Source organism: Podarcis tiliguerta (assembly GCF_965153285.1).
Source record: "Podarcis tiliguerta genome assembly, chromosome: 5".
NCBI lineage: Eukaryota > Metazoa > Chordata > Lepidosauria > Squamata > Lacertidae > Podarcis > Podarcis tiliguerta.
This window is the reverse complement of record NC_139538.1, coordinates 80,898,563-80,915,102: the sequence shown is the minus strand read 5'-3', so window position 1 is coordinate 80,915,102 and position 16,540 is coordinate 80,898,563. Positions and strand designations below refer to the sequence as shown.

Genomic DNA, 16,540 nt, shown 5'->3' with positions numbered 1-16,540 from the left:
ACTGAATCCCACCCAAAATAGTGATAGTCTGGAAGTGCCCTTGTTTTGAGAGGGGAAATGTGTAACAGACATGGTGTTGTTCCTGTTTTTGAAATATTAAAAAAGTCCTTGACAAAGTGGATTATGTGAGAAACTGATCATGTCAAGGCAGGAAGCTGAAAAGAGCAGCCATGCTGTGTCAAATTTCTGTGGCCTTCAGCTGATGTTTCTTGGCAACTGGGCCTCTCACTCCCTAAAGGGAGAATAAGTCTGTGGTGGATCAGAAGATCTGGTCTTGAATGGTCTATGTGCCTTGACTATTTGTAGGGCACATTGCAATACATTGTTTTAAATGAATGCACAGATGCACCACGGTAACCCTGCAGAGGAATATGCTAATAGTTTTGTCTGTTATAACATGCAGCTATTGTAATTGGTATAAAGAGTCAACAAACAGCCTGTCTGACCCTATGGAGCCATTTTAGCTGTATCAGGACATTTTAGTTGCATTATCGACATTGGAATTGTTCTTGGAGGCGCAAAGGTCAAAAGGGTTCTCCCATAATCCACTAAGCATCATCCTCTGCCCCATCCCACTAGACACCATCTCTGGGGTCTTAAAGTTCTGAACCTGAAATCCAGAACCCGGTTAAGAAAGCCGATCAGGGAACAGACTCTCCAAGACCTGGCCATGTGCATTGTGGCCAGCGGACAGTTGGCTTTGGTCAGTCAGGGTCCACCTCCAAGGTTCCTGGAACAAGCTGATATTAGAAGATATTAGATATTAGCTTGGAAGATTAAAGGAAACAGATTTATTCCATTGTCCCTTCAGCCCAGGAACATTGTGGTGGTGGTGTTAAAAAAAGCCAACACCCACAAAAAGCTGGTTTGTAGCACATGGTGTTGAGACTGGCTGGCTTTTCATTGAGTGAGATACATAATCTCCCTAAATTTCATTTCCTATAATCGCCCCATGCTAAATACACCTTTTTTCAAGTTGTGTCTCAAGATGCTTGGCAGTAGGAGTCTAGGGGTCCTTGAATCAGATGAGGCACTTCAGCATTTAAGGGATCTCTGGTGAATGTATCTGTTGGCAAGTTGAAACTCAGGCCTTCTCTTCCTAATTCATTTCCTCCGGGGCAGGAAAGAAAAAGGGTTTCCAAAGGTGCAAGAGACAATAATACTGCTGATTCACTTTCCAAGGTTATTGTAAGCATTACTGGGGCAATATATGTGAGTACTGTACTTCAAACTCTCGAAGGGTTACTTTTGGATGAGACTTTTAGTTGACTGAGATGCCATGAATCGTTCAATTGCAAGATGATGGTTTAGGGCTCTGATTTAACACTGCACAAGTGCAGAACAGTCAGATCTATGTTCACGTAGTCCTATAAAATAAGGTGCAATTGCACATAGCTCCCTGCTACAGCTTCTAAATAGATGATTAGCATAGCACAATTGTACCTTGTTTTACATGGTTATGTGCACAAGCTCCTGCTGGTAGATTGGGCTGGAAATCACGTGTGCTACAGTGGTACCCCGCAAGACGAATGCCTCGGAAGACGAAAAATCCGCTAGACGAAAGGGTTTTTCGTTTTCTGAGGTGCTTCGCAAGACGGATTTTTCTAAGGGCTTGCTTCGCTAGACGAAACAGCCCTGCCTCTCCTGTCATGGTGACGGTCACATGCTCGCTTCCCCGCTCCTCCGGCTCCCTCCCACCTTCCTGCTGACGGTTCCTCTGGCTCCCTCCCACCTTCCGGCTGACCTTCCGACCTTCTGGCTGCCTCGCGCCACTGCCCACCGCCCTCGTGCGCTCCCCTCAGGAGCCGTTGCCAGCGTTGCAGCCGGAGTCGTGCTCCTGAGCCCCGCCGCCCTCCAGCAGCCGCGTCACGCGGTGTCCACAAGGCACGGGTGAGTCCAAGGACCGGCTGCGGCAGCTGCCCTGCTTCTCCCCACCCCTCCCCGCCGTGGTGCTTCGCAAGACGAAAAAACTCGCGAAACGAATTAATTTCGTCTTGCGAGGCACCACTGTACTTGTTTGCACACATAATTCCTTGGTAAGCTGTGGTGGTGTGTGCACACGTCTGCTTCTATATGCATATGACCCCCAACCTAAATATGCATTATATCATGGGGGAAAGAAGGAAGAAAAAAGCCACACAAGTATAGCTCCTTGGTTTTTAGAACACAAATACATAAATTTTTAATCTGAGAAAAATACAAAATGAAACCATGTACAAGTTATGTACAAACCCTTTTTACAAGACAATATATTTATCACTGGATATTACATATGACAAAGTCAGGTAGATCATTTCTGAGCACCAGCATTTGCGCACTCTCTTTCTCTCCCTCCAATCCTTACTCAAACAAACAAACAAAACAAATGATGAAGCCACACTCCTTTTTCTTGATGAACTTTGAGTTAACACCCCTGTTTCCCCCCCTGTTGTCCCTTTGGGAGAAACAGCTAGCTAAGACAGATGCCTCTGTAAGTCATAGTCCCATATTTGCTTCATTGCTGGGCCGTGGGGAGAATGGGTAGGCCACCTTTGATAATTCACAAGATTTCTAAATCTTGACTGCAAGGTTTTCATGACAAGCCGTTTAAAATTTGCCACTTCTACTACACATGTATGTCATGGACCGTATCCCAAAGGAGAAGTTAATTTTTCAAAAAGATTGCTTTGAAAATGTAACACAAGTCTACTAAAAACCTCACCTTGCAAACATCTGATGACTTTTCTCTAATGATTTTTTGTTCTTGTTCTAGTTTATCTTCCTAAACTGCATTAAGGTACCAAACTAGTGTTTCTCCTTCAATTTCAATTAGATGCATTTGTGCAGTTTTCTTTTCTCATTTGAAGGCCTCCAGACCCTAAATTAATTGGGAATGAACCTGGGTGAAATGGAACATGCAACAATAGCTGCCACAAAACAATACGAAAATTTGCTTGCCTCACAAACCCACTGGGAAGCATGTTTGGGTGATCAGTGCATAGAGAGCGCATTGCTGCCAGGGTTTAATGCTTATGCCTGCTCTTGGGAGGCACTTTAGCATGGGCACAGCACTCGAGAGTGAGGGAGCCTGCCAAAATGAATGCAACTAGGCAGGCTTAAGAGTGCTTCACTGGTCAGTTCTCGAGGGTCATATATGTGGTTGGGCAGGTCAATTTTTCAGGAAACAAGGCGTGCTTGGGACTAGTAGTATCTGAGATGAGGGTATTTCTTTGTGGAGTTTGTGGAAATGGGACACATGGAAGTAAGGAAGAACCAGTTACCCTGATGCAGCATGGCAGCAGACTGCCCCTTGCACAGCTGCATCACGCAAATCTGGCCACGTTGGTCACGGGTGAGATTGGTCTTTCTTCCCCATGTAGATGGAATGGTACGATTCTACAAAAAGGGGCGATGCTTTAAAGTGTAGGACAACTGGTGACCCTGGCAGGTGCATGCCGCAAATGGAGCCCTTAAACTGCTGCTACTTATGTGTGGTGTACTTAAATCTCTGAAGACCCTATAAGGTATTTAAAAGGAGGAGGTGGCCAACTTGGCTGTGGACAGTGTCATGAATGCTCAATTTTGAAAGCATGGATCATTAACCCACTTGTAAGTTATTGCTGTTGTTATGTGGCGAGTTCTGCAGCTTATTATTGCCAAGTACCTTAAGCACGTGTTTCTGCAAATAAAGCCCTCAAGTTTACCCATTTTGCTTGCCTCTCAGTGGCATCCACCACACCAGATTAATAGTTAGACGCTAATACTGTTTTCTGAATTTCCTTTAAAAATATAGTGAAAGCTTTCTGTGGTTGCCTTCTCTATCACTGCTAAATAGTGTGCTTGAGGAAATACCTTTCATCCTTGCATTCTCGCCTGCTTCTGCTTGCTTAACTCTTTATCCTTAGCTGAGTCTCAAGAAAGAAAGAAAAAATGCACAAAGAAAAAGTCTGCATTGGCAGGGGCTGAGGGGAAACGACATGACTCCCCCCTTACTTGTGTTGCTCCTACTAGTTCCTCAAGGCAACTGGGTACTTGGTTCCCTGTTACTGTGGCCTCTTTCTCTAGATCTAGAATGGCTAACTCTTTGATATACCCTGGATGGATGGAGAGAGATCCCATAGCAGTTTCTTCCCCAGTGATTCTTACTAAGTAGTGCTTAGAGGGAGCTGAAACAAATGAAGAAAAGACTCTTCTTCAATTCAATTCAATTCAATTCAATTGTGAATGACACAGTGCAACAATTAAAGTGAAAGAAGCAGCTAATTGCACAGTATGCACTTAAGAATGCAAGAATCTCTTTGTAGTCCATTTAATCCAGCCTTCTGTCTCCAGCAGTGACCAAACCCCTACGGTATACACAATACAAAAACAAGCAGGGCACAGTGAAGATAACCATCTGACATTGTTTCATCTCTGGCATCTACTAATTAGAAGTATGCTGTATCTGAATATAGATCTTCCATGTTTTAACTATCATGGGTTATCAGCCACTGACAGACTTATCTTATATGCATTGGTATAATGTTGAATTATAGAATGTGTGGCTCTTGGAGTCATCACACCTTATGGTACAAGACCATTAAGAGGTTGTCTCTTGAATTTTGCTATGTGGCTGCTAATCCAGACAACTTCTGAAATTACAGGTGCATAATTCAATGGGATTGGGAGAGACTTGCAGGTAATTGTCGTTTTCTACCACCAGAACTGGAGGATTGACTGTCTAGAGGCAATTCACCTATGTGCAAACCCTTTCCCAATATTTTTCAGTTCCAAAATTTAGCTTTTCATTTCATCCTCAATTCAAAGCACAGAAAAAACATCTTTAGACTTGGCTTTATTCCTCTCTAATTATTATCACTAAGCAGCCCATGAGCTAGCGTGTGCAAATATTCACAGTGTGTGACTGACGGCACAGGGGATAAGAAACTGGGATCATGTTTGCAGGATAGCCATGTGTTTGTGGTCCTGCCTGTGCAGTAGCCAGTGCTTGTAGGCTCTGCGTGTATGAGAGCCACCACAAGGTAGCTGCAGAAAAACCACCTTCTGTTGAATATAAATTTGTGGGCATCTCTTTAGCCAGACACCACCTATCTGACTTTGTTTAATTTCTCTGTTGCCTAGACAAGGGCTGGTGGGGATGGAAGGCAGGGCGCCCAGCAATAGGTAGCAGCAGAGCCAATGGCAACAACTGACGTTTCCATCTTCCTCCCTGGTGAGTTCTACAAAAGCATCACTGAGACTAAGGAGGATGAGGATGATGGCAAGTGCTGCCTCTTGGACCAGTTGTGAACAAGAAAGGCAGGCAGATGCGGGATGGCTGAGGGACCAGCCTCCACTGTATCTAGATTTGTAGGCCCAGTATGCGTGTAATGCTAAGAATAAACCTTGATTACAGCTCATAGTTTGTCAGGAGTGAAGCATGCCATGAGTTCAGACATAATGATGACCCCCCCAAAAAAGGCTCAGCCCTGGATTGGCTAGGTGTTGCATGTATAACTGGTTGCAGTCACGCAGAAGTCATCATTGCCTGATGTATTTGATGTGTGTGTTTGGGGGGGGGGATACTATCCTGGGGCATAGTCTGAAGGCACTTGATGATGCAGTTTTGCTGAAGCTAAGCAGGTTTGGCTCTTGGCAATGCCTCTCTGAGTGACTGCCTGGAAACCTCTTGTAGCCTGCCTTCAATTCTGTTATGGAAGGAAGGTGGAATATAGGTGTAAAATATGACTTGTGGAACTGATTGGTTCACACATGAAACTGCCCTCATATGAAGAGATCCACTTCTCTGAGGCTGCATATTAATGTGGAACAATGTAGTGTGTGATCCAGGCGGGCACGGCCAACTGGGAATGCTCCTGCTATCATGGAAACTGTTACCAATGAAGGCTGAATTGTCTCTTCCCCAGGGCTGTCTGTGTGTCCTCTATATGAAATGTATTAAAGTTTTGTACTCACTCAAGACAGTCCATATTCTGCACCAAAAACCTGAACTTCTTACAAATTGTGCAAACTAAGTACAGTACTTTTTCCACAGTTTCCCTCATTCTGTATATGTTATTTTGCAGTGTTTGTTATATTGAGTGATGCATTCTAATTTTGCAAGATCTGGAGAAGAGCAGGGAACTGTGCTTAAAGGCCAATAAAGTCCCCCTGCCCCATGCTGATTTCTGAAAATCTGTTTCAGCCATCCTCCCTGTTGAGTGAGATTTAAACAAACTTACCTATACTCAGAAACTTTCAATATACCTTCATAGCAATAAGGGCTAGAAACTTGTTTAAAATAATACATACATACATACATACATACATACATACTAGAAAGTGAGCTGAGATTCTCAAGAAATTCTATCTATACCTAAGGCCACATTTTGTACTTTTTCTCAACCCACTGAATTGGCGTGCATACACAAGTCCTTGCCTATCCATATCCAGTCATTCAAAGCTATTAGCAGTCACAAGAAGGAAATCGTAAGAAAGCTTCCACTATAATTCCAATCTGTGATCATCTTTGCATGGGCTTATCCGTGTGTTGTATTTATTTACAGTCTACACCTGGACCTGCCCAATTCTTAATAAAGATGCATTGCACAGCTGAGCTATGAGTGCCACTCTCTATTATTTCAACTTCATTGTTATAAAACTTCCTGCTTTATGTAACGTGGCCAAAGAAATAGAACGGTGAGCTTTTTTTCTTTACAGGTAATCTAAACTGATTTAATTCCTGTTCTTTGCTCTCAAAGCAAACAACCACTTGGACCCAAATTGAGTGAATTCTCTTGGCATTGAGGCATATTTCGCTTTTTTGTGTCTTGCAGTTCATGAATGAAAAAGGAGTACAGACTCAGGCACAACCCACATGCGTTTGCACAACCTACACAGGCTGCAGTTTGGCCTTTGCAAACGGTCTGGGTGGATTGTGCCCTTTGGGGGGGGGGGGGATTTAAATGACCTAAAGCAAAATCCAGAATACAAATTGCAGCCTGCCTGTAGACTTATACTTCTCAAAGCTAAAACCCACCTTGGTCTGGGGTATTGTGATATGGGTATAAAACAAACTGCTGTTTGTTTGCTCTTTGTGAGGAAAGTGGTGATAGAAGTACTTTTGATAAGCAATCCAATTCCCCATACATTATATTCACAGTTCTTAATTTCCTCTCTCTTTTGAAAAGCTAATTCTACAAAACATAATGACAAAGTAGTCACAGTCCAAGAAGTCACTCCGGAATTAAGTCTATTAGGTGTGAGTATGAATATATTTGTACTGCAGCCAGTAGACAAACATTAAAGCTGAGATAGTTTTTAGCTTAAAATAGTGGGTTATATAGTGGACACCTTTATCTGCTCAGTACTCGTTTGATTCACTGATATTACTCTAATGATAACAATATCACAGAATGTTTAATCTCAGCGTTTGGTTTTTTTTTACAACTTTGCACAATTACAAAGCCTAAAATCAGCTTGTGTAGTGGAACCTGATGCCAATCTCTTGCCTCTGCCTGTGTCCCCCTTCACTTCAGGAGATCATCTGCCCCAGCTCAGCCTAGATCAGCAGTTCGTAATTTAAACCGGAGAGAGTTGCTAAATTATTTAGAGCCTCAAATGCTGGAGTGACCATATATTGCAGCGCAGATATGAAACATCACCATTTTGCCTGACGGCTAGAAAGCTTGTTGGCCGTTTTGTAGAAAAAACTCCTGGCGACCTTTCCTACAGGCCTTTTTTAAAATATTCTATTGAATACATTCATTATTCTTTGTTACTACAGTTATGCTTGTTTTGTTGTTACCTTTAGGGGCAGAGTCCCAAAAGCTTGGAAATTAAAAGTTTTATTTCTATCGCCTAACAAAGGAAGGCAGAAATTAGGTGGCTGCAGCATAGCATGAGCAGTGCCTGAACTACAATGTTTACATCACAATTAGAGCTCACCTAATATCTGGATGTATTGCGATTGGGAGGCTGGATTCGGCTTTTGCAAGCACGAGAGGCCATTGGCAAGTTGTGGTACGGAAATTAGTTTTGTCACCTTTCGGGCTGCAAGACCGGAACTCCAGCTTATCTTTTGCTAAACCCAGTTCCTGGCATATATTACGATCTGATTCCTTGTCTCCCTCCCCTTAAAAATCAAAACAAAATAGGTTGGGATTAAAGGCCTCTGAATCTTGGTGATAAACTTGAAATTTCCATGCTTGACCCCTTTGCACCGAGATGTGCTAATCATAGTCAACATGAAGCAATGAAGGGAAGCAGCATTTCTTCTACAGCTTTCTGGGTAGTCCCCATTAGACTCTCATTTATTTGCTGCATTTTTGTTTTATGCTATGCTAACGTCCGCTACTTTATTGCCACTATTAGCCATTTATGTGATATTGGACTTTCTATTTACCTGTGAGGAAGATGCTCTGTATGAACATCTGTAGTAACTATTGGAGCAACCCCGTGCATATTTACTCGGAAGTAAGACCCATTGTGTTCAGCGGGGATCACTTCCAGGTAAGGGTGTACAGGATTGCGCCATATGGTAGTAATCTAATGGATAATTTCAGAACGAAGTTAATTTTACAAAAATATGACGTTTCCACTTTTTTTTCCAAAATAAATATGCTTCAGTTTATTAAGAGCTGGTGTCAATGCTAAACAAAATACACATCTTCCAGGAAAGAAACATTCTAGTATGCTCCTCTTTGTTACTTCTTCTTTGAATTACTAAAATACAAGTTGGACCTTTTTAAAATACATAATTTTTCTCTCTAATTACATTTTTTTTCTCTTTGTTTTGTGACCATCATTCTCCTGAAAGACATGAAAAGGAGCAGGAATATAATATATATATATTTTGCTGGAGTCTGGCCACATTTGTAGCTGTTTTGTTAAGGGAAAATACTTGACAGTGAAATAAAGAAAAAAATATATTTTCTTTCTAATAAATAAAAATAATTTAGAACGCTAGAGGCTATACATGACTGCTTTGATTATGTTGTTTTATAAATGAAATAGTTTCCAAAATACATGGAAGCAAATATTAAAGGCAGACAAACAAAGATCTGTCTACTTTGCTTTCTGGCAAACACTTGCCTTTCTTGTAACTTTTCCCACCAGCGGTTCGGCATGAAAGAGGAACAAATGTCACATCACCATTCATGAAGTCTGTCAAGTTGTTGTTTTAAAAAAAAATAGTTCTGGCCTTCTGTGAGTCAACATTCATCTTCAACTTCTCTGATTGGTGGTATCAAGCTGCTTGTAGACTTATACTGATTGATCTGATTGGCCATGTGTGTACTCATGGGCTTGATTTGAATGTTTCTGGGATAGGCATTATCCGGCTCATCTGTAAACCATTTCTTTTCTGCTAAAGAGCAAAATGGATAGAGAGACAGAACAAGGGAGGAGGAAAAGGAAAAGTTTAATTAGTGCCATGCCAAAAGCAGCCGAGAAAAGTGCAGGGTGCGGGCGGGGGGAGCAATCAATAGAAAGTGACTTTGAATAATGGCTAGCAGTGAAGCGCTGTAGATTTTATAAACCCAAGAACACTGATTAGAAGAGAGGGTGGAACGTTTGCAGGCTTGAAAGCAAAGGGTTAAAAAGAACTGGCAGGTGACTGACTCATTTGTGGAAGGTGACCAGAGCCTTCAAAGTGGTGTCAGAAGTGCTGCCCTCTGTTTTAATGTGATTAGTGAAATGACTAGTGATTGGCTTTTAGAAAAGCACTACCTGGTTTAAATTTGAACTGAAATGAATTTGCCGCAATACATTTCTCTCAAAGAGTCCCCATTGTGACTTTCTTTGTCAGATGCTTTACGAGTGCTTGATTATCTGAACAGTGTTTAATATTTCACAGATGATTTTTAGTACTGTATTTACTCGAGACTAATGTACCACCAAATCTAATGCACCACCTCAATTTTCAGAACCTTGAAACAAAACAAAAAAAGTATTTGCTGGTGAATGTGCATTGAATCTAATGTACACCTTAATTTTCATATTGTAATTTGGCCAATAAAGGTGAGCATTAGATTCGAGTAAATACGGTATTAGACAACACACATGTTATTCAATGGGATTAGAGAAATATGTAGTGTTTATTGGGGAATTAATACATGGTGGCTATATCTGATAGCTGACATAGTACAGTGATGATGTGCAACAATATCAGTATCTGACAGCATCTGGTAGAAAATGTATAGTGGAATTTAATAGATAGATGACAATTCATGAGACTTGTATTTCATGTCTGCCAAAGTCAAATTAAGAGATACCAACATGTCCAAATCACATACATTTTGAATTTTGAGATTAAAAATTGGCATTCAAAATGTGGTTTATATTTCAAATGTGAAATGTCAAACTCAGAATCTGAATGGCAAAACTGGAAAATGCAAAATTTAAATTGAATCAGGGCTGGGGCTACTGTATTTCCCAGCGTTTATTGACAAATAGTTGCTGCTGTCTGTTCCTACATGACCTCCTTGGTAGTCATCCCAGGCTTTGTTTACCCTGAATACAGTCATGAGTAGCTTGTTCAGCAGTGACAAAACCCATCAGGATACACACCCCCCCCACCGCGGTCAAATAACCTATTCTCTAAATAAGTACAAGTTTCTAAAATCTCTGTCAGGTTTGAAGGAGATTCTGCTCATACAGTGATGCATACAGAGGGCTCATTCCATGCAATATGGAATTCTGCTTTTTCAACAGTCTCTTTTGTATAATATTGCAACGTCATATTCTACTAAATGCTGATGTGCAGCTTGGAACTTAGCTACCCACCTTGTGAATGTTCTGTTGAAATTATTGGCTCAAAAAAAGTAGTCAAACCCATTTTAGGGTGCAATCTTACGATCCCTACTCTGGAGAGCTCTGACATTGAAAAAGGAGATTAGCAGAGGAGAGCTAAGGGGGATGTTCTGGAGGTGATTTGGGAAGCAGCTTGGATCTGAAGATTCCCAAATGTTTCCTGCCCCTTAACACGCCCCCAAACCAGGAGGAAATCGAGAAATGCTTCTGAGACTGTCTCCTCTCTGCTCCCTTTGCCTCCCATTGTTTCCAGTGGGAGGGAAAGAGAGGAAGTTAAGGAAGACTTTATTCGAAGCCTGGAGACGGATGGAGGAATTTTTTTTAAAAGCACTCCTCTCCCCTGCCAGCTTGAGTCCAACAGAGAGTGTTGGTTCAGCTGCCATACGTCATTCATCCACACCCCTAAAGAGTGGACTGTTAAAATGAATATTTTGTGAGAAAATAATTTTTTTTCATTATGGGTCAGTGGGGGAGGCAGATTACTGTGGGAAAAGGAATGGAATGGGTTTGTGAGATAACATATGCACAAGTGGCAAAGGCCAAAAATAGGCTGCTTTCTCAATTCCTGGAATTGGGGAAATGGGTGGTTACGGTAGGAGCAACTATTTGAAGGCATGGCTAAGAATCTGTGGGAGGATGGAAGTGAGCCCTACTTTGGTGAGGGGGTGGGTGCCTCTATCCCCTCCACTAGAAGGGGATTGTAGCTGCAATGGTCCTTGCCAATGCAGCCAACCCCAAAACAAAATTTGACCCATATGGGAGTATCCACACTGTTCCCATTTAGAGGAAGCCCTGTTGGGTTCCTTTGGAAACTTTACACAAAGAATTGTGCATGAATAAATTGCCATGATGGTAGTCAGCCCAGTTTAGTGATTTATGTATGTGAGGCCCGCAGAAGTCACTCCTGAACACTGCTGCGGATACATATTGATATTACTGTGGAACTGAGCATAGTTTCTAGAGAATGTGTGTTATATTTGTTAGGTGTCCAGCTTAAATTTATGTGCTAGAAAATTAGCTGACACACTGAGGTTTTATTCGCCTAGTGGCTTGTTATGTATAACTTTATGTTGCTTGTAGAATTTTTTTACTTAACAGATTAAAAACGGAAAATATCCTGTTATTTAAAGAAAGGCACATTTTGCCTTTTCTGTCATATATGTGTTCAAGAGTAGGGTATGCTTCCTTCTTTTTTTAAAAAAAGAAGCTTGTATGATTCTGAACCAGGTTCTTCACTCTCTAATTAAGTTTGCTCTGATGTGAACAGATTGGCTGATAGGAATTCATAATGTTAAATCCTGCACAGTGAAGCTAACTGATTGAGTGCCTTAAATTATTCTTCCTGACAAAATGATAAAGTTACAGTCTGTTCTCAGATGATCTACAGCTTGCCAGACTCCTACAGCTTCTTTCTATATTCATTTATCTTTTTTGTCAAGCTGGGTTTTATACACACACACATATAGCCATAGATCTTTTAAAGTCATCAGAATATCTGAATTGTTAATGAGGCTCTAAGGGAAGGGTTTCTGACGGGCTGGCTTCAGAAAGGTTGTAGGGGGTGGAATTCTGGGAAATGCGTACACATCAAAATAATTTCAGCTCCATTTAAAAACCATTTAGTTCAAGTGTGACACATGAACCATTATGCATTTGTGGAAACCAATTTTGTATGATCTACGATTAAACTAACCTTTCAGAGAGGTGTTAAAATGCACTGGTTCTCATGTTTTAAAAGCCTTGCAAGATCACATAAACAATTTCAAACTAACAGTTTTTCAAATACTTGGTATTTAAAATGATATTGAGAGAAGTTAGGTGTGTGTACTTTTTATCTCCCTCGTTTGTCATTACTTTTCGTCAGATCTGCTGCTTTACAAACTTTGCAGATGGGAGAAAAGCTGGGGCAATTGGTCTGGTCATCGGAGTCTGCTCCCACTCGCTCCCCACAAAGGGGCAATCAGTTCCTGGAATTTGAAATTTGTATGAAGCATCTATTTGGGCATGTGTTTCCATGTACTAGTGCAGCATGAGCTGCCCGGAAACAGAGGAGTTGTTGCTCTCATGGTCTAAATATGATATGTATGCATAATTTTCCTGAGACATTTTGATGGTTGTGTCAAACTCCTGTTTGTTTCCTTTGCAGTTCTTCAAATATAATCCCAGAGCCTGACCTCACATTTTGGTTGAAGCAAAGTTTGGCAGTAACACTACTACATTTCCAAGAGTTCTGCAAGAAGAAGGGCACAGATAACCAAGCTCAGGTAGGCAAGCTTAGATTATTTTGAAAGGCTCTGCATTCTAGACTTGTGCTGTGAAATTGCCCATTAGTTTGGGGTTCAAATGTGGTTCATGCAAAACCTACATGCAACTTTCTTTTCAGGCTTCTGATATTGGTTGGAGTAAATTACACTTTATTCCCACAGCAATCAAAGGGACTTGAGTTAGTTGTGATCATGACTAATTTGCCTCACTGATTTCAATGGGGTTAAAACTTGATGAACTTACAGTACAATCCTATACATGTCTACACGGAAATAAGCCCCACGGAGTTCAGCAGAGCTCTCTCTCAAGTAAATTGGTATAGAATTGAAGTCTTAGTCTGGGTACAACCCATAGCAAAACACAACCAAATATGTCCCCCCCACTTCAGTCCTTGATGTCACTGGAGGAGATTTAAGTATGGGCTACCATTGGAACTTTACTGTGCTTAACTGTGACTAGATTGTACTCTTGGGGTGGTATTCAACTTTTACTCTTAAGTAGACCTATTGAAATTAATGGGCCTAATAGAGTAGATCAACTAGTATTGATAAACATGACCTAAGTAAAACTATGTAACCCCCTCCCCCCTCAAAAAAAGGAATGTATAGCTAGATGAAGGGGTCGTGTGTACAGAATGCCGCTGGATGCACAAACTTTCGTGTGGGAGAGAGAAATATATAATCTGCTACAAATACCTTGCAAGTAACAAGTTTCACAGCAGAATATTTACAATGATAAAAGCAATGTGTGTTTGTGGTGGGGTGGATTACCTTGTATGCCTTTTTTTCACTCCTTCTAAATGGCATATTAAAAGTTCTGCCACCCCCATACTTGTTTGTTTGGCAGGGAGTATTTTATATGCAGTAGGTGCCAATCAGCTTGCTGGGAAGGCAGAGTGCTCTCATTATATCTGAACTGCTTTCACAATTCCTGACTTGGTTTTCCCTGCAAACATGTTTCATGGCATGAACGATGAGGGGCTGAAATAAATGAAGATGCCCAGCTAAGGTTGTCATCTACCTTGCTTCACAGCTCTAGGTTGTTTCTCCTCCTGTACTCCAATCTCACTTGTAAGGTTTTATGTTCTTGAGTTTTCTGTGGGCCAGATGAGGTGAACATGCAAGCCACATTGCCTGAATTATATGTGTCCGTCTTAATTCATGCATCAGGCATGGTGTGTAGCTTCAGTTTTAAAGAATTGTGTGGGTGAGGAGAGCTGAAACCTTCCCCTTTACCCAGCTTCCATATAGGAAGTTATCCTGGTTGAGAAAAAATGAATGCTTTGCTGGTCCCACACAGAAGGAGGGGATGAGGGTTTCAAGACCCCTCCCCTGGTCACTCATTTGGATGTTCAAATCACATCTTTACCTGTCCTGCTTTACAAAGTAAACAGACATGATTGCCACCATCACCACTAGTCTAGCCCTGACTTTCTGACCCAAGATTAGGGACATACATGTAAAGGTGCTCAGGATCCAAATCCACCATTTTCGGTAGTGGATGGTGTAATGGTTCTCAAACTTTTTTCACACTTTCAGAATAAAAATTTACTTGTGCCACACTGATTTTTTTTATTGATAATAAATGCATTGGAAAACACAACTAGGCTTGTCCTCAGCATCACTTGATGCTCTTGCTCTCATTTTGAAAATACATCTATCCATAATCTGCAAATAATATAGATAGATACGATACTATACTCTGCTGAACTGTTTAAATGTTCCTTTGATTGTCCTTGAATCTTCCCACCACACTTGCCATCCTCTCCTGTCACACAAGTGACACCCTTTGAGAACCACTATTGTACTTGGACTCTGCCTTTGACCTGACCTCTGTCAGAGGTACTGCAGTATACCAGGATATAGAGGGGCATGGCAGCAGTAATGTTGCGGCAGTGTAAATGCGCTGGCAGGAGCACCACATTGGCTCCACTTGTGGGTTTGCATTGCACATGCCATGCAATCGTCACCCATCCTGGACTGCTGTAGCTACTTGGCTGGCCAGAGGTCAGGTGAACAGTGCAGCCCAATAATGTTGTCCCCTGCTTATCAACTTTGTGTCTTCACAAGTTTTCCAAACGCAGCTTACAAATGGACACTTTCTTACTACCACCTTGCATTTTAACATCCGTTCTAGTCTTCCTGCAATCGTGGTGCTGGAGCCAGAAAAACTTTACAGAAAAACCTAAGAGGTTGAACCCATCCCTGTCAAACAGCCCCATAATAACTCAGTGGCATGAAATGTTGAATGAATGAAATGAGAGAGAGAAACAGAACTGGATGGAAGGGAGTCTGGGATAGAATGTGTGGGCCTAGCTATAAAAAGGATAAAAAGAATCATCTCATTGTCCGGATAGATCAATTTCTGGTTCACACTGAAAAGCCATTTTAAAATGTCTTGAGGGATGGAAGTGAGAGCTGCTCATGAGATCAATAGGGAAAGCAGAAATTTTAATCCAGCTGAAACAAAGCGCAAGTGTGTTCCTCCCCACCAAAACAGGCTGGGGAGGTCTATGCATACTCAGTGGGCACAAAATGCTCACTAACTGTTGCGGCGCAGAGGGGAACCAGGAGCCGGGTTAATGGCTCGACCCTCTGAACAGCAGCATTCCGTACAGCAACATTATGTTGCAGGGCTCACTTGTGTACATATTTTTTGAAATAGCAACTTGCACAAAGTGTGAAAGGACGTCACTTGTTTGTGATGTATTAAAGTCAATTCATGGCCTAAATCCTCTAAATTCAGAGGGGGATAACTTAAGTATGTAATAGCTCAATAGGATCCCTGCTTTTGTATCTTAAAACCAAGTACAGTGGTGCCCCGCAAGACGAAATTAATTCGTTCTGCGAGTTTTTTCGTTCTGCGAGTTTTTTCGTCATGCGAAGCACCAATGTGTATTGACGGTTTCCCATAGGAATGCATTGGCGGTTTAAAAAAAAAAAGGCACAAGACGTTTCGTCTTGCGAAGCAAGCCCATAGGGAAATCCGCCTTGCGAAGCAGCTCAGAAAACGAAAAACTCTTTCATCTTGCGAGTTTTTCGTCTTCCGAGGCATTCGTCTTGCGGGGCACCACTGTACGTGTCCAGCCCTTACAGTTTTAGTTCGGAGATGTTTGGTGCCTTAGCATTTTGTGCCATTGTGGTTTCAAAATAAAAGCAGTTGGGCGACACATCTGCCAGTCGCAGTTTAGCCATCATTCATGTAAAGAAAAATTGTGGGAATAGATGTTCGTGTTACTAAAATATGCAAAACAGCTGTGCTCATCAGGCTCATGAAGAGTTCTGTCTTCAGTGGGGAACAAGTTGCCCATTTCTGATCTCAACATAAATGCCCACCCAATCCAGCAAGGGAGATCCATGTGCATAAGCAGGCAGTGGACACTGACCTGGATGTGCACCTGCAACCAGTGGTGGAGCTAGCTGTGCCGGCACCTAGAGCAGCACACATGCTGTGCACCCGGGGGTGGGGCTAGCTGCCCTGGGTGTCTAGCCCCATGGGGCGGGGC

General features: G+C 41.9%; 1 protein-coding gene across 13 annotated transcripts in view; it reads right to left on the bottom strand.

Moving 5' to 3' along the window:
• Window positions 1-2,152: 2,152 nt before the first annotated feature.
• The window catches only part of KCNMA1 (potassium calcium-activated channel subfamily M alpha 1), a 546,631-nt gene continuing 532,243 nt past the window's right edge, over window positions 2,153-16,540 (bottom strand). For 6 of the 13 annotated variants that reach the window (XM_083440310.1, XM_083440306.1, XM_083440314.1 and 3 more), the window contains one exon: window positions 2,153-9,325. In XM_083440310.1, the coding sequence (XP_083296436.1) occupies window positions 9,171-9,325 (155 nt within the window). In that variant the 3' untranslated portion in view covers window positions 2,153-9,170. The remainder of the gene's footprint in view (window positions 9,326-16,540) is intronic. The other 7 variants (XM_083440312.1, XM_083440315.1, XM_083440317.1 and 4 more) reach the window with 3 other exon arrangements.